General features: G+C 41.0%; 1 protein-coding gene across 3 annotated transcripts in view; it reads left to right on the top strand.

Moving 5' to 3' along the window:
• The window catches only part of trappc9 (trafficking protein particle complex subunit 9), a 215968-nt gene extending 212056 nt beyond the window's left edge, over positions 1–3912 (top strand). For all 3 annotated transcript variants that reach the window (XM_053481018.1, XM_053481001.1, XM_053481010.1), the window contains 2 exons: positions 2101–2324; positions 3564–3912. In XM_053481018.1, the coding sequence (XP_053336993.1) occupies positions 2101–2324; positions 3564–3740 (401 nt within the window). In that variant the 3' untranslated portion in view covers positions 3741–3912. The remainder of the gene's footprint in view (positions 1–2100; positions 2325–3563) is intronic.
• The last annotated feature ends 21409 nt before the right edge of the window (positions 3913–25321 follow it).

Genomic DNA, 25321 nt, shown 5'->3' with positions numbered 1-25321 from the left:
AAATGTTGGTATTAGGGTCCTGGTTGGTATAAATGTTGGTATTAGGTTCCTGGTTGGTATAAATGTTGGTATTAGGGTCCTGGTTGGTATAAATGTTGGTATTAGGGTCCTGGTTGGTATAAATGTTGGTATTAGGTTCCTGGTTGGTATAAATGTTGGTATTAGGGTCCTGGTTGGTATAAATGTTGGTATTAGGGTCCTGGTTGGTATAAATGTTGGTATGAGGGTCCTGGTTGGTATAAATGTTGGTATTAGGGTCCTGGTTGGTATAAATGTTGGTATGAGGGTCCTGGTTGGTATAAATGTTGGTATTAGGGTCCTGGTTGGTATAAATGTTGGTATGAGGGTCCTGGTTGGTATAATTGTTGGTATTAGGTTCCTGGTTGGTATTATTGTTGGTATTAGGTTCCTGGTTGGTATAAATGTTGGTATGAGGGTCCTGGTTTGTATAAATGTTGGTATTAGGGTCCTGGTTGGTATTATTTTTGGTATTGAGTTTCTGGTTGGTATTATTGTTGGCATTAGGTTCCTGGTTTGTATGGATGTTGGTATTAGGGTCCTGGTTGGTATAAATGTAGGTATTAGGTTCCTGGTTGGTATTATTGTTGGTATTAGGTTCCTGGTTTGTATGGTTGTTGGTATTAGGCTCCCGGTTGGTATAAATGTTGGTATTAGGCTCCTGGTTGGTATTATTGTTGGTTTTATGTTTCTGCTTGGTATTATTGTTGGTATTAAATTTGTGGTTGGTATAATAGTTAGTATTAGGTTCCTGGATGGTAAAACAGATGGTATTACTGTAAGTTCCTGTTTGTATTGTGTTTGGTATCAGCATCCTGGTTAATTTTAATACCTTTCATTGGTATTAAAATGAAGTTTGTGCTTAGGATTACTGTATAATTTTTAGTTTACAGGTTGGCATTACCTGACTTTCCCATTACCTTTCTGATTGGTGTTCTGGTTGGCAGACATCCTGACTGCCATTACTTGTAAAGTTTACTCTCTGGTCGATGTTCTTGATTGAGATGACTTCCTGGTCAGTGTTACCGTTGCAGCTGACTCTGTCTGGTTTAAGATAAAGTTAAAGTCTACAACACTACAGTGTTGAGGTCGCTTCTCTGATAAGGAATCGACCCTGACCCGTGGTGGTGAGAATGCTGCAATCTCTGATGCAGATCCTCTAGATATAATAATAATAATAATAATAATAATAACAAGCGCAAACTGCTTCCTTTCCTAACTGTACATATTTATCATCTGTACATATCAACAAGTCTTTTTTCTTTTTTTCACCTTGTTCAGCATTTTTCTATCTGTAAAAAATAGATCACTTCCCGTCGCGTCCTACTCGTTGTATTCCTTATTTGCACATCTCTTAGCAACACGGAAACTAAATATAACCACATGGCACGGTGTCTCATCTAAGCAGGCTCTACCACTTGTGAGGACAGTGTGTGTCGGAGTGTGTATATTTATCGATGTACTGTACAGTATGAGTATGTGTTGGATGCAGTTTAGACTGAAGTGATTTAAAGCCACATCGTAGTTCCAGACTTGTATAATGTCACATGATTTAAGGGGTTAGTGATGGTAGGACACTGTCCAGGATGTCAGGACCATATCCATGATTATTTGATATATAGTCTGACCTTTAAGCACATCCACCTATTAGGACGAACACTTCAGGTGGTGAGCAAGTGGCTGGCGTTCAGAGCAAAAGCCTACCCTGTGAAAAAGTACTGTGTGTATTTGTGTGTGTGTGTACACACTTGTCCTGCAGTGAGTCCAGCCTACTGGGGCAGGCTGTCATTTCTAAGTCATTGCTGGAGGCCCTGAGGGACTTGATTTCCCAGCAGGCACCTTCCTGAAGCTAGGATTTGTGTGACAGATCAGCCCGCAGGATGCAAAGCGCCAAATAGACATGAGCTCACTACAGACATACAGACAGTGTGTGTGTGTGTGTTTGTTTATACGTACGAGCACTTTATTAATACCCTCCGCAGCACTTGTCATTTCTCAGTATGTGTGAAGATGAACACCTTATCTTATCTTAATCATGATCTCAATCATTTTGTCTCTCTCTCTCTCTTTCTCTGTCTACAGATATAGAGGTGAACGGTAAAGCCTGCGACTGCGACGTGGTCTCCGAGTGTAATGTGGGCGACGCCGTGCCGTTGGAAGTCAAGCTGACCAATCGCAGCAAGGTCGCCGTGGGACCGTTCTCTCTGACAGTGGTGCCGTTTCAGGACTACCAGAACGGCGTGCAGAACTACGAGCTGCAGGAAGCCGTCACATTCATCGGCTCCAACTCCTTCTACATCGATTCGGTACGACGGAACTCACAGTTAGAACGATCACCGCGCGTTTATGATCATAGAGCAACAATATGCATAGGAACAATCAACTTGTAGCTGCACTACTGAGAAAGGTGTCCTTTTAGAACATTAATTAACACCCTCCATGGGTATTGGGGGCTCAGTGGTAGGTCTCTCGTCTGCCATGCTGAAGGCCCGGGGTTCAATTCCCAGCCAATGCACAAACCGCAGCCACTGGAGGCAGTGCCAGTCCCATCAAAACTGCCAAATAGATCATAAATGTCCTTCTGCATTTATAAAAAGAAGTGCCTCTGTTTCATCCCTTGTTTAAACAGAATATATACGTTGTCACAAGAATACGCTTAACCTGTGACTGAAACTTATCCAAGAACTTTAAACCACCGAACTCCGGCTCCTGCATCATCAGCTTATCATTATCATTAAACCTATAATGACCCGAATGAGACCAGTGCCAGGAGAACATTAAACCACGCCGTGCTCCGACTCTCCATCAGATATGAGGCCGAGTGCCGAATCCAGCCAACCGCTCTCTCACACGCCCGGTTCGAGATTAAGGCCTCCGATTATCGCCGTTATCTCTGTGCAATGAGCTGGGTCGGGTGTGTCTCATTAGAGTTTGTATTCATGCAGCAGAATTAAATAAGCATGCACGAGCCTTCTGGCAGGAGAATGTGATATTTGGCAACTGGCCTGCACTCTGTGGTGTTAACGCTGTGACTGTGAGTGCTTTGTTTAATTAGAATGATAATAATTTTATTCATGCAGTACCTTCAGTGCATTTAAAACACAGATCACAGCGTGTATGAAAACAAAAACACCACACACAGGAAGAGCAATTAAAAATTTAAAATGGGAAAGAAAAGTGCAGCATTATGTATATGAAAGACTTTGTGTTACGGGACTGACAGATATAGATGGAGGTCATGCCTCCTCCAGAAGGCTGAAAGATTTGTAAACAGGCCTCCTTTACTGAGACTGACAGGTACTTAGGCCACACCTCCTTTACTGAGAATGCCAGGTACAGTGGCCACACGTCCTTCAACAAGACTGACACTTACAAAGACCACGCCTCCTTTACTGAAGCTGACACGTACTTAGGCCACACCTTCTTCACTGAGACTAATAGGTACAGAGGCCACGCCTCCTTCACTGAGAGTGACAGGTACAGAGGCCCCTTATTAGTATGTAATCCACCCCTCATGTTCGGTGTCCCTTTGCTCTTGTGTGCAGGTGACTCCAGCAGGCGACTGTACCTGTGCCGGTGCATTGCTCTTCCTTTACACCGGGGATTTCTACCTGAACATTAAGTTCCAGGACGACAACACGAGCCGAGACCTTCCTCCCACGTGGTTCTGCTTGCCCAGCGTCCACATCCGAGCGCAGGAACCAGTCGAGGCAGCTGCCTGAACCCGGGGGACTGTTCAGCACACTGATGTTTTTTGGATGAGGGCATGTGTACCGAAATTCTGGGTTGCTACTTTCGATCTTCTGTAAATCCTCTAATCTCCTCTGTAGTTCCGAGTCGATTCCATACACTTTCTCATGATGCTTATTAATAAAGTTTAGAAATAAATTATAATGTAATGACACATCATATCACCCCTGACCTGTGACTCCTCGCATTTATTGAATCATTTGTGGAAGATTCCCAAAAGCCTACACATTTTAAACCTGCAACTAAGCATTTTTAAATGTAGACGTCTTAAATGTTTAATGCACAGCCCTACAACTGAGCATTTCTCAGTCTAGATCCCTCAAACAGTTCTTTTTCAGAAGCCTACCACGGGTTATTTATAAATCTATAATGCTTATTTTTTTTATTGAATCCTACAACTGCGTGGGTCTAAATCTAAAAGCCCTAAAAGTTACATGTGAAGTCATGCGCCTGAGTATTCCCAAATCCATAATCCTAAAAGAAAGTGTTTTTTAAATTTATAATCTCCAGCGATTCTTTGTTTAATCTTACTGAACATTATATATATATATATATAAAACATAAATGCACTGTGCAGTTAAAACTAAACTCTAAGGGTGCAGAACTCCTGATGCAGCTCAGGGTACTGTAAGAGTTGTAGACGCGTTCAGTTGGTAAGTTTAATCTCAATGCCGAGCATTTGATAAGCGTGGAAATGTAAAGCAGTGATGATTATGATATCATCGTACCTATACTCTCATTTCCTCAGGTCTTCACAGGTTCATTTGACAAACAGATATACAATCTAAAATCCCTTGCCTTTATCTTCCTCTCACTGTTGTTGTTTTTTTTTCTTTAATGATTTTGTTTTTCAGTTTGACTTTTATTTTACTCAAGCTGCTTCATTATTACAAATCTCATATCCTGCGTCTCACTTCACTGTTGGTATGTAATATATTTGATCGATGGTTGTTGCATGGATTACAAATCATAAATATAATCTTTGTGGAAAGTCTCAGGGTTTTTATGGAGTTCTTTCTAAAATTAACAGGCACGTTTGGGTAAGGAATGAAAAAAATCGATTTTTATGCCTACTCTTCATAAAAATAAAAAAAACTGTAATACAGTGTACAGTATTACCACTTTACAGCCCAGCACTAAGTGTGAAAAAGAAAGCAGCACACCAACTCCTTACAAGTTCCTCAGGGAGTTCTACTTGTAAGCCTTTTTAATGGTTGAAGGTCCTTAGTCTATACCAAGGTCTTTACCAAGCGCCAAGCGCCAAGGTATTTCTATATGTGCAACCCCTAAAAGGCTTTACACTGCCTAGAACACCCAAAGGCTTTATAGCCCATGGGTATTTCTATAGGTAGAACCCCTAAAGCCTCTATGTCATACCCAACTACCTAAAAGCTTTATACCAGGTGTTTATATACAGTACACTGAACTCCACTACCAAGTGTTTTATGTGTAGAAGCCCTAAAGGCTCTATACCGAACCACACTGCTAAATGGTTTTGTATGTATAGTAGAACCTCAAAAGGCTATGTTTTGTACACTCCTACCAGGTGTACATCTAAAGGCATTATACTGAACCCCACTACCGGGTGTTTACAGTATACAAGTAGAACGGCTAAAGGCTTTTTAAGCGCATTACTTGGTGATTTTTATATGTAGAACCCCATAAGGCTTTATACATTTAGCAGATGCTCTTATCCAGAGCGACTAACATTTTTTTTTTTATCTTATTCATCTGAGCAGTTGAGGGTTAAGGGCCTTGCTCAAGGGCCCAAAAGTGGCAACTTGGTGCTTGTGGGGTTTGAACCTGGGATCTTCTGAACCGTAGTCCAATGCCTTAACCACTGAGCTACCCCTGGCCCCAAGCCCCACTGCTGTTTATTTATATACAGTACATAGAAATTTAATGGCTCTATACAGTACCACTAAGGTTTTATACAGAACCATTCTACCGGGTCTGTTTATGTGTAGAATCCCTAGGTACACTCTATACCAAACCCCACTAACAAATGTTTATATACATACTGTAGAACCCTTCAATGCTCCATACCAAACCCCACTATTGGGTGTTTTTATATGTAGAACCCCTAAAGGCTCTATGCTCAACCGCACTGTGTTTATATATTTAGAACCTCCCAGAGACTCTACACCAAACCCATCTACCAGGTGTTTCTATATGTATAACCCCAAAGGGATCTATACCAAACCACAGTACAGGGTGTTTATATACCTACAACCTCTAAAGGCTTTATACTAAACACCACTACCAAGTGTTTCTATATGTAGAACCCCTAGAGAGTCTATACTAAACACCACTACCAAGTGTTTCTATATGTAGAACCCCTAGAGAGTCTATACTTAACACCACTACCAAGTGTTTAAATATGTAGAACCCCTAGAGAGTCTATACTAAACACCACTACCAAGTGTTTCTATACGTAGAACCCCTAGAGAGTCTATACTAAACACCACTACCAAGTGTTTCTATACGTAGAACCCCTAGAGAGTCTATACTAAACACCACTACCAAGTGTTTCTATATGTAGAACCCCTAGAGAGTCTATACTAAACACCACTACCAAGTGTTTCTATATGTAGAACCCCTAGAGAGTCTATACTAAACACCACTACCAAGTGTTTAAATATGTAGAACCCCTAGAGAGTCTATACTAAACACCACTACCAAGTGTTTAAATATGTAGAACCCCTACAGAGTCTATACTAAACACCACTACCAAGTGTTTCTATATGTAGAACCCCTAGAGAGTCTATACTAAACACCACTACCAAGTGTTTGTATATGTAGAACCCCTAGAGAGTCTATACTAAACACCACTACCAAGTGTTTGTATATGTAGAACCCCTAGAGAGTCTATACTAAACACCACTACCAAGTGTTTAAATATGTAGAACCCCTAGAGAGTCTATACTAAACACCACTACCAAGTGTTTCTATATGTAGAACCCCTAGAGAGTCTATACTAAACACCACTACCAAGTGTTTCTATATGTAGAACCCCTAGAGAGTCTATACTAAACACCACTACCAAGTGTTTCCATACGTCGAACCCCTAGAGTCTATACTAAACACCACTACCAAGTGTTTCCATACGTAGAACAACTAGAGAGTCTATGCTAAACACCACTACCAAGTGTTTCCATACGTAGAACCCCTAGAGAGTCTATGCTAAACACCACTACCAAGTGTTTCCATACGTAGAACCCCTAGAGAGTCTATGCTAAACACCACTACCAAGTGTTTCTATACGTAGAACCCCTAGAGAGTCTATGCTAAACACCACTACCAAGTGTTTCTATACGTAGAACCCCTAGAGAGTCTATGCTAAACACCACTACCAAGTGTTTCTATACGTAGAACCCCAGAGAGTCTATGCTAAACACCACTACCAAGTGTTTCTATACGTAGAACCCCTAGAGAGTCTATGATAAACACCACTACCAAGTGTTTCTATACGTAGAACCCCTAGAGAGTCTATGATAAACACCACTACCAAGTGTTTCTATACGTAGAACCCCTAGAGAGTCTATGATAAACACCACTACCAAGTGTTTCTATACGTAGAACCCCTAGAGAGTCTATGCTAAACACCACTACCAAGTGTTTCTATACGTAGAACCCCTAGAGAGTCTATGATAAACACCACTACCAAGTGTTTCTATACGTAGAACTCCTAGAGAGTCTATGCTAAACACCACTACCAAGTGTTTCTATACGTAGAACCCCTAGAGAGTCTATGCTAAACACCACTACCAAGTGTTTCTATACGTAGAACCCCTAGAGAGTCTATGCTAAACACCACTACCAAGTGTTTCTATACGTAGAACCCCTAGAGAGTCTATGCTAAACACCACTACCAAGTGTTTCTATACGTAGAACCCCTAGAGAGTCTATGCTAAACACCACTACCAAGTGTTTCTATATGTAGAACCCCTAAAGAGTCTATGCTTAACACCTCTACCAAGTGTTTCTATACGTAGAACCCCTAGAGAGTCTATACTAAACACCACTACCAAGTGTTTTCATACGTAGAACCCCTAGAGAGTCTATACTAAACACCACTTTCAAGTGTTTTCATACGTAGAACCCCTAGAGAGTCTATACTAAACACCACTACCAAGTGTTTTCATACGCAGAACCCCTAGAGAGTCTATACTAAACACCACTACCAAGTGTTTTCATACGTAGAACCCCTAGAGAGTCTATACTAAACACCACTACCAAGTGTTTCTATATGTAGAACCCTTAGAGAGTCTATACTAAACACCACTACCAAGTGTTTCTATATGTAGAACCCTTAGAGAGTCTATACTAAACACCACTACCAAGTGTTTCTATATGTAGAACCCCTAGAGAGTCTATACTGAACACCACTACCAAGTGTTTCTATATGTAGAACCCCTAGAGAGTCTATACTGAACACCACTACCAAGTGTTTCTATATGTAGAACCCCTAGAGAGTCTATACTAAACACCACTACTAAGTGTTTCTATTTGTAGAACCCACTAGAGAGTCTATACTAAACACCACTACCAAGTGTTTCCATATGTAGAACCCCTAGAGAGTCTATACTAAACACCACTACCAAGTGTTTCTATATGTAGAACCCCTAGAGAGTCTATACTAAACACCACTACCAAGTGTTTATATACATATAACCCTTAAATGCTCCATACTGAACCCTGACATATGATTTTCCAACTTGTGTTCCACCATTTAAGTAAACAAGTTCACAGAGTCTACATCTGATTCCCCACAATCTAGTGGAACATTATTAATGCTAGTCATGGGTCCTGACAACAGTATGAGCTTTGGCAGCACTTTTTAATCCTCTATTAAAAGCTCTTTCATGCATCATCTCTCCTCCCAGAGCTGTCACACTGGTTCACACCTCCATTATCATCCCATTCCTATCTTGTGACTCGAACAGGTGTTGTGATGTCATTAAGGTTTAAACCAATCCCCGATGAAGCGATGACGAACCCACCTGCCCCTAAATATGCTTATTATTTAAAACTAGCTCTCGCTGTAGGTGTTTTCAGCTCTGTGATGTTCATTTCTTTCACACAACAGTGTGTCATGTAAGATAAGCAGGCCTATTTCAGGTTCCTTAACAACTCGAATCAGTTTGAGAGCAGTGTGGGATGATTTTGGCTTGCAGCTTGGTGGAGGATGATTGAAGTAGTTCATTCACTCACACTCACATTCCAACTGCTTGCTATTTAATGATGTGGAACTAAATGGAGGTTAAATGCATTTAAGAAATACAAGTAAAAAAAAAAACACTTTTTTGTAGAGAACTGTTAGAATTTAGCAATTTGGTGGAATTAAAGACGATTTTAAAAAAAAGGTTTTATGTGTGGGCCAAGTAATCTAAGAAAACTACATGCTGAAGTTATTTATCATATTAAGTTTATCATTATCACATTTTATAGACCTGTCTGTGAGGCAGCCCAGTGGCTTAGTGATTAGCACTGTCGTCTCACACGTTTAGGGTTTGGGGTTTAAACCCCTACCCCACTCGTCTATGAATGTGTTGAGTTTGCATGTTCTTCTCTTGCTTGGTGCATTTCCTCTATGCACTTTGTTTTCCTCCCACTGTGAATTGGCATGCAATATAAGCAAAATTGCCAGTTTGTAATTGGATGTTGGAGTGTGTACGCTTGTGCCATGATGGGTTTGCACTTTATACATAGTGTACTCTGTCTTGTGCCCTATATTTGATGGGATAAGCTCCAGGCCCTTGCAACCCTACATCAAAATAGAGAATGGATGGATGGATGCGTACAGATTTGCGATATTTATACCAAATGATTTGGCTAATCAGTGTACTTTAATTCATAAATCAGATTTTATGATTCATAAATCAGATTTTATGATTCATAAATCAGATTTTATGATTCATAAATCGAAGTAGGGCTTTTAAGCAACATTTAAATTTTAATCATGTTTAGACATTCAGATGGATCGCCCATTTTGTTTTTCTTTCTTTTTCAAGTTTTGCATTGACCAGGGCTTAAACAAGACGATTAATTTTTTCCCCCTATTGTGACCTCATATAAGAAGATCCCCAGCCCAGGCTTGTTGCTCAGCTCTTCTGTCCTCAGGAGGGGCGTTACTCAGATGTAGCTCTATTTACATAAACACTGAAATGGCGCATTTAGGAAGGAAGGAGGAGCGAAATAGTTTGAGGTACGGGAAAAAAACCTTAGCTGAGAGGCATTTCAGCTAAAACATTAAAACACACACACACACACACTTTGCAGGAGCAGTGTAACCTGTGTTAACTTGTTAAGGAGAGTAAAATATGTGACCTTTAAACAATAAAAAAAATCCTTGGATGCTCTTGAATACAGGTCTTTAAATGATTGACAGCTCCAATTTTGGCAGACTTTTTTCTAAAATAGACAGTATACATATAAAATCTGTAGGTTTTGGTGAAGAACGTTTTCACACATTTCTTCAGAAAGGACAAAACGAAGAACCCTTGCGGGAGCAAATGGACCCTGTATAGACTGTCTGGTTTTAACTAACCATTGACGTATGCACTAATCTCAAAGTGGAGATCTACACCAGGTCTAAAATGTTAATTGACATTTTTACCTCTCATCCAATCAGAGACTTCCTTTAGTTATGCTTTTGTAGTGTAAAAAAGAAAAGAGCTTGAAAACCAGGTTTTAAAAAATGAACAGTGATCAAGTAAACGTCAGAGGGTCAGCCAGTCAAAAAGCCAACAAAGCCATTAGGGGAGAAAAAATTGGATATTAATGTCATGTCATGGAAGCTAGCATTGTGGCACCGCATTCAGAACAAGGACCCTACATTATTCTGCTTGTTCAGGTTTCAAATACAGCTACCACCGTTTTGTCATTTATACTAACGCAGGTTGAGTTGTATTGAGCATAAATTTGAAAAAAAAAAATGTAGATTATCCACTTGGAATGCTTTAGAATATGACTAGGTTTGTGAAGAGAGAGAATCCTAGCTCCAGCGATACACGAAAATAAATACCTGCGTGATAAATAAATACCTATCTCTCCATGCAGGTTGAATACTGATGCCTAATGGTATAACAATTATTTCTCACCAAGCAATCTGATTGGACGGTGTTCTACGGTGTTTTATTACACTAAATGTTAATCGCAGCATGGGTAAAAGTACAGTAGGTCTGTACGGTCCGCGGTACTGAGGAGAGAACAGCTGCCTGCCAAAACCCACATTCAAACTTCCAGTCCTTGATAATTGCTTCTAAGTCAATATGAATCGTCTTTAAATTGTGTTGTCGCCTTTGTTGTTTTATTTATGGCTAACTAGCTTTTAAAGCAAGGAGGAAGTCCAAAATTTTCTCTAACTCCTGATCAAGGGCACTACTTGGTGTCTGGATTGTAGCAAACTAGCTTTGCATTTAACTCTATTTGGGAATCAGCCAGGTATCTGTGACGACTTCAGTACTCAGGCCGCACCCTCCTGACTACAACTGCATCACATCTGTGCTCCGTCCAGCTGCACAGCGCTCCCTCTCAGGTGATATTGTTTAATTATAGCAGGATGGATGACAAACTGCACTCGAGCGCTTGGGCAGCTGATCACAAAACGTCCGGGATTTCATGAAGCTGCACTTCCCTCCAAGCAGGTGGAGAGAGAAGATTTATCAGCCTAATCGGTCTGACTGGTCAGCGTCTCGTTCTGCCACTGATAAGAGCACAAATTAAATATGATTCGACTACATGCTGCCTCTGGAATCAGAACATGGCCCGCTCACTATATAGATGTTACACACTTGTTAAATAGTATAGTGGAGGGACATTTTGTAATGAAGAATATCCAAAGCATTCTTTCACTCCCACAATATACTGAAGTGGGTGTAGTGTAAACAGACGATTTATACTTAAAATTTTGAAACATAAAGACCATCTACAGTATATAGGTTAGTTACAGATAAAAGAACATTGAGGTTGTCAATGCATAAGTATTCACCCCCACATTATTGAATGTAAAACCCAAATCCGAGGCGAAATTCTGGATCATTATAAAAATAGCCCTATGGGTGAACAAATACCAATAAATCCATTATTAAGAGGGAGCTATTATGCAAAATATGTTTTAGCCATTTGTAGCCATTCAGATAGGTCTCTGTGCGTGCAGGGGTGGGAAAGGGTTGGGTGATGAATACTCCACACCCCTGGAGAGAAGAGATATCTGTTGTTGAAGTGACAGTTACCTGTAGATTTGGGTTTCCAGGTTGACTGATAATTGTATCTGAGCATTTGAGTTCTCACAGAGAACAAATCTGGGACCTTCTGATCAATTGGGACCTTCCGCCATTTTTCTATGATGGTGTTGGCTGGGCTTCAAACGAGCCAATTAGATTTTTCTGCCATTGTGACCTCATAGACGATGGTATTCCCTGCCCCCCTGCCCACCCCAAATGGTACATTTGGAGAAGGAGTGAAATAGCTTGAAGATAAAGATAGTTTAAATTATAGGGAAAATAAATCATCATCTGATGGGTATTTCAGCTGGAGACCTGTGATAACTTAAATCAAATAAAAACTATTTAAATAGCATTCTTAAAGAGTGTGTACCAAAAGCATGGTGGCTTAGTGGTTAGCACTGTTGCCTTGCACCTCCAGGTTCCGGGTTCGATTCCTGCCTTGGGGGTCTGTGTGCATGGGGTTTGCATGTTCTTCCCGTGCTTGGTGGGTTTCCTCCAGGTATCTCGGTCTCCTCCCACAGTCCAAAGACCTGCAGATTAGGCTAATTGGCGTTCCCAAATTGCCTGTAGTGTGTGAATGAGCATGTGAGTGAGTGTATGTGTGTGTGTCCTGCGATGGATTGGCACCCTGTCCAATTACGTCTCCTAGGATAGGCTCCAGGCCCCATCATGACCCCTTACACAGAATAAAGTGGTACAGATGATGAGTGAGTGAGTGAATAAATAAAAAGAAAAGACTATGGTGGATTTGTAAATGAGAGGTTAAATTTCAACATGATGCTTTATGGCATTCTCACGGTGATGAGCAGTGTCAGGTTTCCTCCAGACATCCAAGTGTAAAAGGTCAGAAGGAAAGTATGAACTCTCCAGTGTTAAAGTGAAAAAAATAATAATGTCAATGAAAGAGAAAAGATATCTGAGATGACATACTGATTACATGTGCTAGTGGAACCAATGAACATGGAAAAAAGCCTAAGTATATTTATCCATTAGCTAACTCGCAACAGCTGTACTCCTCATCTCTTATACCGTATGTTGGCTAGCATGTTAACAACCCACTAGAGGTCTTGAGAAATACTTGAGGTAGATTGCAGTTTTGGGTATTGGGCCTCATTCTCGCTGTCACCTCTGTTAAAGGTCAGATTTGTCTGGAATTTTGACGTAATGTTCGAAAATATAGTTTGTTCATTTCTCCCAGGTTTTATTGTTTGTGCGTGAGGTTGTTAATTTGTCAATTCCCTGCCATTTTATGTTGTTTTTTTTATTTTCTCTCCTGGTTTCTTGGCATTTGCGAGGTTGTCCATTTGTCCCCGGTTTCTTGATGACTGAGAGGTTGTCGATATCTTGGCATTTCTTGGGGATTTGTTGATTCGTCCCCTGTTTCTTACCATTTTGAAGGTTGGTGATTTTATTATTATTTTTAAATCTAAGGTGACTGTAGGGGACAGTGGGATCTCAGGTGGTTGAGGGTGTGGGTTGGTTATCAAGGGTCACCCCCACCACCGGCACAATGGGTTGCAATGGTTAACCCTACGCCCCATACACAATCACTCCGCCTTTGCCAGTCCTGAAGCCTGAGAAAGAAAGAGCATTGGGTTCTCAGTCTGGCCCCGTAAAAACCGCTATCGCTAAAGAACTGGCGAAACCATCAGTCGGCCCATGTGCTCATTAGCATGGCAGGAAAAAAAGTGACCACATGAGAACTAGAAAGCAGTTTAAACACGCAGTGAAGGTATAGGGGGTTAAGCAGGGTGTGTTGAAGCGGTGTCTGGTATTGTGGGGAATTTAACTTACATTGTATTGCCAAAAGTATTCGCTCACCTGATTTCACATGCATATGAACTTGAGTAACATCAAATTCTTTATCCATAGGGTTTAATATAATGTTGGGCCACTGATGTTGGCCGAGACGGCCTGGCTCGCAGTCTCCGATCTAATTCATTCCAAAGGTGTGCTGAAGCATTAAGAAGCATTAAGAAGCATTGGTTCAATTTCCAGCCAGTACTGGTGGCTCAGTGGTAGGTGTTTCTGCCATGCGCAAGGCCCGGGTTCAATTCCCAACCAGTACCCAAACCCCAGCCACTGGATGCAGTGCCGGCCCCCAAGCCCGGATAAAATGGGAGGGTTGCATCAGGAAGGGCATCCGGCGTAAAACCTGTGCCAAGTTGTAGTGCGTACTGGGTATTCCGCTGTGGCGACCCCTTGTTGGGAGCAGCTGAAAGACCAACAACAACAACAACAACAACAAGCATTGGTTTGAGGTCAGGACTCAAGCTCTCAACACCAAAGAGTCAAGTTCTTCCACACCAAACTCGCTTATCCATGTGTTTATGGATGTTGATTTGTGTAGTGGTGCACAGTCATGTTGGACCTGGTGCGGGGTTGTCTTTTTAGAAGTTGGACTCGGCCCCTTAGTTCCAGTGAAAGGAATGCTTTTTAATGCGTCAGCATGACAAGACATTTTGGACAATTTCATACTCCCAACTTTGTGGGAACAGTTTGGGGACGGCCCCTTCCTGTTCCAACATGACTGCATACCAGTGCATAAAGCAAGGTACAACTGCGAGCCAAGCCTTCTCGTCCAACATTAGTCGCTGACCTCACTAATACGCTTCTGGAAGAATGGTCAAAAATTCCCATAAACACAATCCTAAACCTTGTGGAAAGGCTTCACGGTAGAGTGACAGAATCTGTTATAGCTGCAAAGGGGGCGGAGCCAACATCATATTAAGCCTTATGGATTAAGAATTGGATGTTACTCAAGTTCATATGCATGTGAATGGTTAACAGAACATTAGAATCTTGGACATTGGTAATGGTTTAAGAGGATATAAAATCAGTCTTATGTGTCCAATAATAATAATAATAATAATAATAATAATAATGTCATTAAGACCTTATCCAAATTTATTTATTTATATAGTTACTTACATATCTGTGTATTGTCCAGGAGGTTTGTTAATTTACCAGAACACACTGTGCAACCACTCTCTCTCTCTCTCTCTCTGGACAGAGCAGACGGCCAGCTGAACCCAGTGATGCGGAGATAATGGCATTTTCACTTTTAGAATGAATCTGGCTTAGGCTGAACTAATGAATATAAAGTTCTCACACCTGACCAATTAATAGCCATTTCAGTTTCTTATAAAACGTCCTTCTGTAACACTCTGTCAGGTAGAAATATATTTCGCTATTTTGGGTCTAGTGTGTGTGTGTGTGTGTGTGTTTTACCTTATATGAGCCAGAATGAGATTATCCTTTTTTAGCCTGTTACCTTTGATGTCTGATGTCTGGACTAGATCTCGGCGAGATTCATCACACACTTTCTGTCGATAAAAGGAACAGCAGAACACATACTGTATTTCTCCAGCCATGAGGCTTCACACACTCTTCAGGACAGTACATCAAAGTGTGACATCACCGGGTTGTGTTGTATTATATAACCTTAATGTGTCTTTCCAGATCAGACATTTTGGACATTGTGCTCTCCAAGGGTTTTACATGTACCTGTACACGACTGAGAATCCAATCCACACCTACAGCTGAGTCTCTCGGCTAATCTCAGGTGTAACCGGGATGAAACAAAAACACCTTCCTCTTCTGGAATTTGCTGCTTCTTCTTTTACTTCTTCCTTTTCAAAGGCGTTTTTGTCCAAGATTTATTTCTTAGCTAAAAAAATCACATGACATGGGTTTATGGGGATGAGATGAAACGCAATGTTAGTCTATGAATTATGAATATGTTCAATATTATACCTTAAAACTGTGTGAAAATGATAACATGTAGAATTACGTTACATTTCCTACTTAAGGGCGAAATAAATAATGAAATAAAAAACTAAACAGAAGAATAATAAAGGCATTGAAGAAATGTAAAAAAAAAACACATGAATATGTAATAATTCATGTGTCAGACTCGTTTGGGAAAAATGCATCAGAAATTAATCAAAATAAATGAAAAGAGTGAAAATAATTTTATTGTTTAAAAGTCAAATGCATCATGTGTAATCATGTGAAAGTAAACACATCTAGTATTGTGTTTATTTCTTTATTCATGAGGGGCATTCAAGCCAAACCTTGACTTTTTTTCCCCCAGAATTAAATTTTCTTACAGTTATGAGAATAAAAACTCCCTTTATGTCTCTATATAACCCACTGCTACACTAATGCACTTATCCCAGTGTTTCACTAGTGCTTGGTCACCATCAAGGTAGAAAGTTTTCTCAGTACACCAGTGACTGCTTGCTTCACGTCGGAAACGCCGGCCTCCCAGGAACTCCTTTAATGTCTCAATCATGTGTAAATGTCTTGAATTGTATGGGGGACGTGGCGATAACTTCTAGCAGGGTTCCTGTAACGTGCAAGTTTGGTTGGTGAATGATTGTGTGTACAGTTCACACAGACAGATGTGTCTCCTCTGCAAGTCGACGACAAGTTCAATCCTTTGTCAAGGATCAGGCGTTCCACTCGCTGGACGTCCACGTGAACGACTGCAGTGAGTTCGGCCGGGATGTAAAAAGTCATTCACGGGCATGTGATCATCTTTAAAATGTTTGCACCCTTCAAATATTTTACTCCAAGTAAATATCTTACTTTCAAGAGTCTCATCACCGTACTGTGGCTTGAGGTTTTCTGTAAATCCATTTTTATGCCTTAATCCACCCAAACTTTTATCACAAGTCCCAGTTTGACTTAAACGCTCCTCGCTTGCTTTTGGAATCCCCTTTGAGGTTTCTTGGATTACGTAAACATTCTGTTACTTCTTTAATCCTTTATCTTATGAAACTCTTGATCCAGGATTACCCTACACAGCGACTGTAACACCCAGCACTCATAACACTCAGCTCCATGTGTTAGAGCAGTGGGACAAACCTCATGATGGACGGCGTGTCTCACAGCGAACAAGCACAGTCTGATGCAGTTACTCACACACCGAGTCACCGTCCTACTGAAGGTCTAAACCTGAAATGAGGACTCCGGTCTGTCACTCACCAGCTCAAATTTGGAATCCCATCTTCTGATTGGTCAAAAGGAGTTGATTAATTTCCTATAATAGCAGCCCTGAGAGTAGTAGAGCTCCTTATCAAATGTTGCTTGCTTTTAAAGCTTCTAGACTTTTTTCTTTGATTCTTCTTCTTCATCTTTATTAACTCTGTATCTCTTTTTTTAGGGTTTTTTTTTTGTTTGTTTTTACATGTTTTGATTCGTCTTTAGATATTTTTATGTATTTATTTTAGACAGTATCCTTGTTTTTCTGGTTTGTTCTTTGCTATAAGCTGTTGGATTTTTTCAGATTTTCTGAATGTTTGTTCTACTTTTTGACATTTTTGCCTGTAGAGTGATTTAAGATACTGTAAGAGTCAAGATTCAAAAATTATTATGATCCCAGGGAGAAACTGCTTATTCTTGGTTACAGTTGTTTTTCGGGAGGAAATGAGAGGAGTAATAAATTAGATGAGTGGAAGGGGAAGAAAAAAGACAGGTCTTAAAACCACGAATACAGTAGATATAATGTTTTATCTGTGCTTTTAGGCTCTTTTTTTGTTGTTGGTATTTTATGCCCCTCGAATTTGCTCTCTCGCTCTAAATCTATGTTCAATATTTTATGTTTTTTTTTTGTGAATTGTTTTGATTGCTTTGCAGGACTGTTTCTCTACTTTTAGACTTTTTCTCTATTATTTTTCTTTCTTTTTGACTTTGTTCTCTTTTTTAAGGCTGCTTTCTTTGCTTATGTGTATTTTTCTTTTTTTTTTTTTTTTTTACATATTTCTTCATTCTCAACATCTTCACTCACCTAAAGGATTATTAGGAACACCATACTACTGTAATATGGTGTTTGACCTCTTTTCGCCTTCAGAACTGTCTTAATTCTAAAGTATTGATTCAAAGCATTCTTTAGAAATGTTGGCCAATATTGATGGGATAGCATCTTACAGTTGATGGAGATTTGTGGGATGCACATCCAGGGCACGAAGCTCCCGTTCCACCACATCCCAAAGATGCTCTATTGGGTTGAGATCTGGTGACTGTGGGGGCCATTTTAGTACAGTGAACTCATTGTCATGTTCAAGAAACCAATTTGAAATGATTCGAGCTTTGTGACATGGTGCATTATCCTGCTAGAAATAGCCATCAGAGGATGGGTACATGGTGGTCATAAAGGGATGAACATGGTCAGAAACAATGCTCAGGTAGCCCGTGGCATTTAAACGATGCCCAATTGGCACTAAGTGGCCTAAAGTGTGCCAAGAAAACATCACCCACACCATTACACCACCACCAGCAGCCTGCACAGTGGTAACAAGGCATGATGGATCCATGTTCTTATTCTGTTTACACCAAATTCTGACTCTAACATTTGAACGTCTCAACAGAAATCGAGACTCATCAGACCAGGCAACATTTTTCCAGTCTTCAACTGTCCAATTTTGTTGAGCTCGTGCAAATTGTAGCCTCTTTTTCCTATTCGTAGTGGAGATAAGTGGTACCCGGTGGGGTCTTCTGCTGTTGTAGCCCATCCGCCTCAAGGTTGTGTGTGTTGTGGCTTCACAAATGCTTTGCTGCATACCTCGGTTGTAACGAGTGGTTATTTCAGTCAAAGTTGCTCTTCTATCAGCTTGAATCAGTCGGCCCATTCTCCTCTGACCTCTAGCATTAACAAGGCATTTTGGCCCACAGGACTGCCGCATACTGGATGTTTTTCCCATTTCACAACATTCTTTGTAAACCCTAGAAATGGTCGTGCATGAAAATCCCAGTAACTGAGCAGATTGTGAAATACTCAGACCGGCCCGTCTGGCACCAACAACCATGCCACGCTCAAAACTGTTTAAATCACCTTTCTTTCCCATTCTGACATTCAGTTTGGAGTTCAGGAGATTGTCTTGACCAGGACCACACCCCTAAATGCATTGAAGCAACTGCCATGTGATTGGTTGATTAGATAATTACATTAATGAGAAATTGAACAGGTGTTCCTAATAATCCTTTAGGTGAGTGTAGACTTAATTCTTTAACTCCTATCCCAACCCCCCATTTTTTTTCTGCTTCTTTTTAAATGCTTCTTGGTTTTGTGCCTCTTAATGTCTTTTGAATATGTTATGAAATTCTTTCTGATTGCTTTACAGGTTAGTTCTCTGTTAACAGACTTTTTCTTTTTTTTCTTTTTAAATCTTCTTTTGTTCTCTTCTTCTAAGCTGCTTGCTTCAGTTTCTTTCTGAGTATTTTTCTCTGCTTCTTGTAAAAATATTATTTTAATTTTTATAAATTTCATAAACCTATTTTACTCTTTTCTTCTTTCAGTTTATACTTGGCTTCTTTTTGGACTTTTTCCTCTTTTTATTTTTAAATTTCCTTCTTTGCTTCTTTCTTTTTTTCTTTTCTTTTCATTTCTTTTTTTTTTTTTGCTTTTGACTGTTCTCTGTTTCCGCGGCACGGTGGTCTAGTGGTTAGCACTGTAGCTTGCACGTCCGGGTTCGATTCCCGTCTCTATCCTCCAGGTCCCTACAACCCTAACTACGGGATAAAGCGGTATAGACGACGACGATGAGTGAGTGAGGGACTGAGAGTGTTCTCTGTTTATAAATATCTTTTTTCCTTCTCTTTCAGAATCAACTTCTGGAATATTTCCTTTACATCCATTTTTTTCCTTTGCTTCTAGATTACTTTTGGATTTTTTTTCTTTTTGGTTTCTCTTTCTTTTATGCTCAACATTTTTTCAGTAGTCTGCGAGAAAACAACAACAACAACATAATAATAATAATAATAATAATAATAATAATAATAATAAAGAAACACCAATAGGAAACCAGTGTTGTAAGTTTGACTCTGAAGCTGATTCCATCTGCAGTAGACTGTGTGTGTTTAACTCCAGACTGACTTCGGGTCTTTAGACAGGAGCACAATAGACCACAGCCTTGTAATTGTACAGTCTGTCTACAGCTGCACCTCTGACCTCCACCTCTCCCCCCTTCTTTTATATTATTTTCAGAACAAATTATCCAAAGCAGACAGCGCATCCTGCTGAAGGAAGAGCCGTCCACACACACACACACACACACACACACACACACACACAGAGTTACAGACTTGACCTCATGGCTCTCAGGTCCTCGTCACAGCATCTCTTCTGTCGTCACACTGGATGTTTTCACTTGATTTTATAAAAGTTTTAGAAATGTAGAGACAAGAATTCTGGAGGAATTATACCATTGCAAAAGTGTCATTATTTTGGAGCTTGTTTGTAGATCTAACATCCTTCACTTTTAAAAGGATAAAGCTAGACTTACACCATATAGCCAAAAGTATGTGCACCCTTCACCATAATACACACATGCCCCTTCAGTGGAACTACAAACCCTTATCCAGCATGATGACACTCCTGTGGGATCCACAAAGCCAGCTCCGTGTAGTCATAGTGTGTCACTGTTGGGATAAACCGGGACTGGAGCCTCCTCGACATCCCAATGCCGGTGTGAATGCACGGTTATCCCTGCAGGCTGGTTTATACCAGTATCGCTCTCGTGTGTGAGTGGGAACGTTTCCATTTTCTTTAAAGATTAGCTCAGCTGGTCTTAGCTAGCTTCATGATGGCCAACGATTACAGCCAGACTTCACTCTGGAAGGTGAGTTAGTGCTTGTTCATCAAGACCTGATCGATCTCTGATGGCGCATTTTAATCAACATGGCAGGAGGATCTCGATCAGACACAAGCTTTCGCTAATACTGGACCTGCTAATGAGACAATGACCTGATAAATAACGTCACAACTTCACCGCACTGAAAGTCGAATAGCAGATTTCACAAAAACAGTGACATGTTAGTTACGACCGTGTTCTGTTGACAAAATCCCCCCATCCCCCCCGAAAAAGAAACGGAGCTACAGCTGGACTTACTGCGCGAGAGCATAAAAGTCTTGCTTTATAGCCTGTCTCTCTCTCTCTCTCTCTCTCTCTCTCTCTCTCTCTCTCTTTCGCTCTCTGCCTGCACAGCGCAGTTTCATTCACACAGTGGAGATGTGCAGGTAGTGTGAAGTGTGAGTTATTTCCGAGAGTGCTAAGAGAGTTAGCACTTAGCAGGGGAGAGATATGGGAAGCCAGATTAAAGCACCTGAATGAAAAATCCAATGAAGTGAAACTATTTTATCACCGCTATAAGAAATATACAAAAAAAAAAACATTTTAAATACTTTTTAAGTAATGTGATGACCCCGGGTGAAACAATATAAAGCAAATTTTGTAATTTTTTTTTTTTTTTGCTACAGTATGATATGATGACGTGTTGAGTTTTACACTCCAGCTACAGGAGACGAATAAGGTGAAGAACGAGGGAATGTGATTCCCTCACTTGTAGATGATGGAGATTCCCTCAACAGTCCTGCTGGATCAGACGGGTGTGTCTGTAAACAGATCAGTGTGTCTTTAAGTGAGATATATGGGTATGTCTTTGACTAAGACAAATGGATGTGTTCTTAAACCAGGCAGATACAGTAAGTGGGTCTTTAAATGGGACGGATGGGTGTGTCTTTAAGAGATTGATGGGAATGTCTTTGTGTAAGACATATGGACAAGCTGTAACTAAAATATGATGGCTAAAAAAGGCAGATTGGTGTATCTTCAAGTGAGAGAGATGGGTGTGTCTGAGTGAGACAGATGGGCGTGTCTTTGGGTAAGGCAGATGGGTGTGTCTTTGGGTAAGGCAGATGGGTGTGTCTTTGGGTAAGATAGATGAGTGTGCCTTAAAGAAAGGCATAAGAGTGTGTCTTTATGTGGGATGGATGGGTGTGTCTTAGAGTAAGGCAGATAGGCGTGTCTTTAAGTAAGGTGTGTCTTTGAGTAAGGCAGATGAGAGTGTGTTTGAATAAGGTAGATAAGTGTGTCTTTGGGTAGGACAGTTGGGTGGGTCTTTGGGTAGGACAGGTGGGTGTGTCTTTGGGTAAGGCACGTGGGTGTGTCTTTGGGTAGGACAGTTGGGTGTGTCTTTGGGTAAGGCAGGTAGGTGTGTCTTTAAATAAGGTAGATGAGTGGGTCTTTGGGTAGGACAGTTGGGTGTGTCTTTGGCTAAGGCAGGTGGGTGTGTCTTTGAGTAAGGTAGATGAGTGGGTCTTTGGGTGGGACAGTTGGGTGTGTCTTTGGGTAAGGCAGGTGGGTGTGTCTTTAAATAAGGTAGATGAGTGGGTCTTTGGGTAGGACAGTTGGGTGTGTCTTCGGCTAAGGCAGGTGGGTGTGTCTTTGAGTAAGGTAGATGAGTGGGTCTTTGGGTAGGGCAGTTGGGTGTGTCTTCTCTCACTCACCTGGACACTCGGAGGGGTAATTATGTGAAAATGCTCTTCATCGACTACAGCTCTGCATTCAATACCATAATTCCCTCCACACTTACCACCAAGCTGGAGCACCTGAGACTCAGCTCATCCATGTGTCAGTGGATCTTCAATTTTCTGACTGGCAGACCACAGGCAGTAAGGATGGGCCGCCATGTCTCAGCCTCACTCACTGTCAGTACTGGAGCCCCCCAGGGTTGTGTTCTGAGCCCCCTGCTGTACTCTCTGTACACCCACGACTGCGTGGCCACTACCAACTCCACCACCGTCATTAAGTTTGCTGACGACACTGTTGTGGTGGGCCTGATCACCAACAACGATGAGACGGCCTACCTGGAGGAGGTTGGAAATCTGGAGAACTGGTGCCAGAGAAATAATCTCCTCCTGAACGTCAGCAAGACAAAGGAGCTGATAGTGGACTTCAGTACAAAGCAGGTTCAAGTTCAAGTTCAAGTAGGCTTTATTGTCATTACAACCATATACAGTTAGTACACAGTGAAACGAAACAACGTTCCTCCAGGACCAAGGTGCTACATGCAACATAAATTTACAACATAAATTAACAGAGACACTAAACTAGCTAACCAAGAGGCCTAGTTAACTGGCTAGCAGAGACAGGACAGAGAGACCTAACATAAATTACAACATAAATTAACAAAAACTAACTAGCTAAGTATAACTATTTTTACAGACAACATAAAGTGCACGTGCAAATGTGCAAACAAGAGCAACAACAAAGTGACAGTGCGCAACCACGACATGGGTAGGGAACTACCAGACCCCCATCATCAATGAGAACCCAGTGGAGAGAGTGGACAGCTTCAGATACCTCGGTGTTCACATCATGCAGGACCTGGCATGGTCCTGTCACATCAACACCGTGGTAAAAAAGGCCCGGCAGCGTCTCTACCACCTCAGGCGCTTGAGAGACTTTAGACTGCCCTCCAAGGTGCTCAGGAATTTCTACTCCTGCACCATAGAGAGCATCCTGACGGGAAACATCACGGCCTGGTTTGGGAACAGCACCATGCAGGACAGACGAGCTCTACAGAGGGTGGTGCGATCAGCTGAGCGCATCATCCGCACCGAGCTCCCTGACCTGCACTCAATCTACAGCAAGCGGTGCTTGACCAAGGCCAGGAAGATCGTGAAGGACCTCAGCCACCCCAACAACGGACTGTTCACTCTGTTGCGGTCTGGGAAGCGATTCCGCTCCCTGAAGGCCAACACAGAGAGACTGAGGAGGAGCTTCTTCCCGCAGGGGATAAGGTCTCTTAACCACAACCACACCACTATGCCGAATTAACACAATATTTTCACAATCAATCAATTAATCTTTATACATCCATGGACACTATGGACAATTCCACGCACATCACATCTACACTACATGTTTACGTTTACATTCTGGACCATTGCACAAAGACACTGTAATAACCTTGGCACAAAGTCACTTTTTCTATGCATATTTGCACACCATTATATTTCTATTTGTACAGTATATTTCTATTTTTAGTTCTATTTTTCCTAGTTACATTTTATTTTTTATTTTTTTATTTAAATTTTCTATCGTATTCCTTTTATTCATAATTATTACTTATTTTAAGCTTTAATTCTCTTTTTAAGGTCACTGGCGGTCGTGTAAGCATTTCACTACATTTCATACTGTGTATGTGACAAATAAAAATTTGAATTTAAATTGAATTTGAATTTGGGTGAGGCAGGTGGGTGTGTCTTTGAGTAAGGCAGATGAGTGTGTCTTGGGGTAGGACAGTTGGGTGTGTCTTCGGGTAAGGCAGGTGGGTGAGTCTTTGAGTAAGGTAGATGAGTGTGTCTTGGGGTAGGGCAGTTGGGTGTGTTTTTAAGTAAGACAGACAGGAGTGTCTTTGACCAAGGCAGATGGGCGTGTCTTTGGATAAGGCAGTTGGTGTGTCTCCTGTAAACGGCAGAAGGGTGTGTTTTTGAGAAATTGATGTGTGTGTAATTGAATAAGGCATATGGACACACACACACACACACACAGTAGCAGCAGAGGTGGTGCGCTGAAGGAAGTATAAAAAACTTACTTCTGATGCACTAGCTGTGTTTTGTATTAACCAACTTGAGACAAGAAACACATAAAGCTGTTTAAGTGCAATGAGCTGATTTGCATATTACACACACACACACACACACACACACACACACACACACACACACACACACACACACATATAACTTGTGTGTGATGGATATGAAAACAGAATCCACTGTAGGCCATGATATTTAAATTCTATGACAAGAGTCATTTTTTAGTCTTGGTGATAAGGAAGCGCGTCCTGGTGTTCCTCCATCCTCTGCTGATCAGCGGTGCGAGTCAGGCGATATCACTGAGCTGATCAACAGCACTAAAACACTCATCTCAGTCTCAAAGCAAAGAATCACAATCAAGATGGTCGCAGCGCTTTTATGGATCTGATTGATGGTTGAAATCAGTGCGATGTCTAAAGAAGGCAACTTCATTCCCCCCTGTTTTAGTGTCATCATAAAATTCTTTGATTAAATCATAAATGGCTTAATTCCACTATTATTACAACTACAGCAGTGGGCTTTGAACTGAATGTAATGAAATAAAAATCTAATGTATTCCCTGAGACAAGACATGTTCACTGTCCATCTTACTCATCTTTCCTAGACTGTACTCCACAGCTGGGCTCGAGTTGCCTTTATGAAATTTAATTTATGGTAAAAAGTCCATTTCAGCTTCAGGTTTGACCACTTGAAATATGGAAAAGTTCAAGGGGACGATTACTTATGCAAAGCAGCACGGCATTGTCTATTATGTAGTGTACAACGTGCTGATTCAGAGTGTTGCATGGCCTTGAGTTTGATGCCCGAGTCTTACGTTACTTCTTCCTGTTTGTGTGACAACAATGGGGGATTAACGTCTAAAGCTTTTTCTTCTAAGAATATAATAAATCATTATGTTTCTTCTTGTTTGTTTGTAATTACAGCCAGGATTCTG

The sequence above is a fragment of the Clarias gariepinus genome, chromosome 2, assembly GCF_024256425.1.
Source record: "Clarias gariepinus isolate MV-2021 ecotype Netherlands chromosome 2, CGAR_prim_01v2, whole genome shotgun sequence".
Lineage (NCBI taxonomy): Eukaryota > Metazoa > Chordata > Actinopteri > Siluriformes > Clariidae > Clarias > Clarias gariepinus.
The sequence above is the reverse complement of the archived record's forward strand: the minus strand, read 5'-3'. Positions and strand labels throughout refer to the sequence as shown.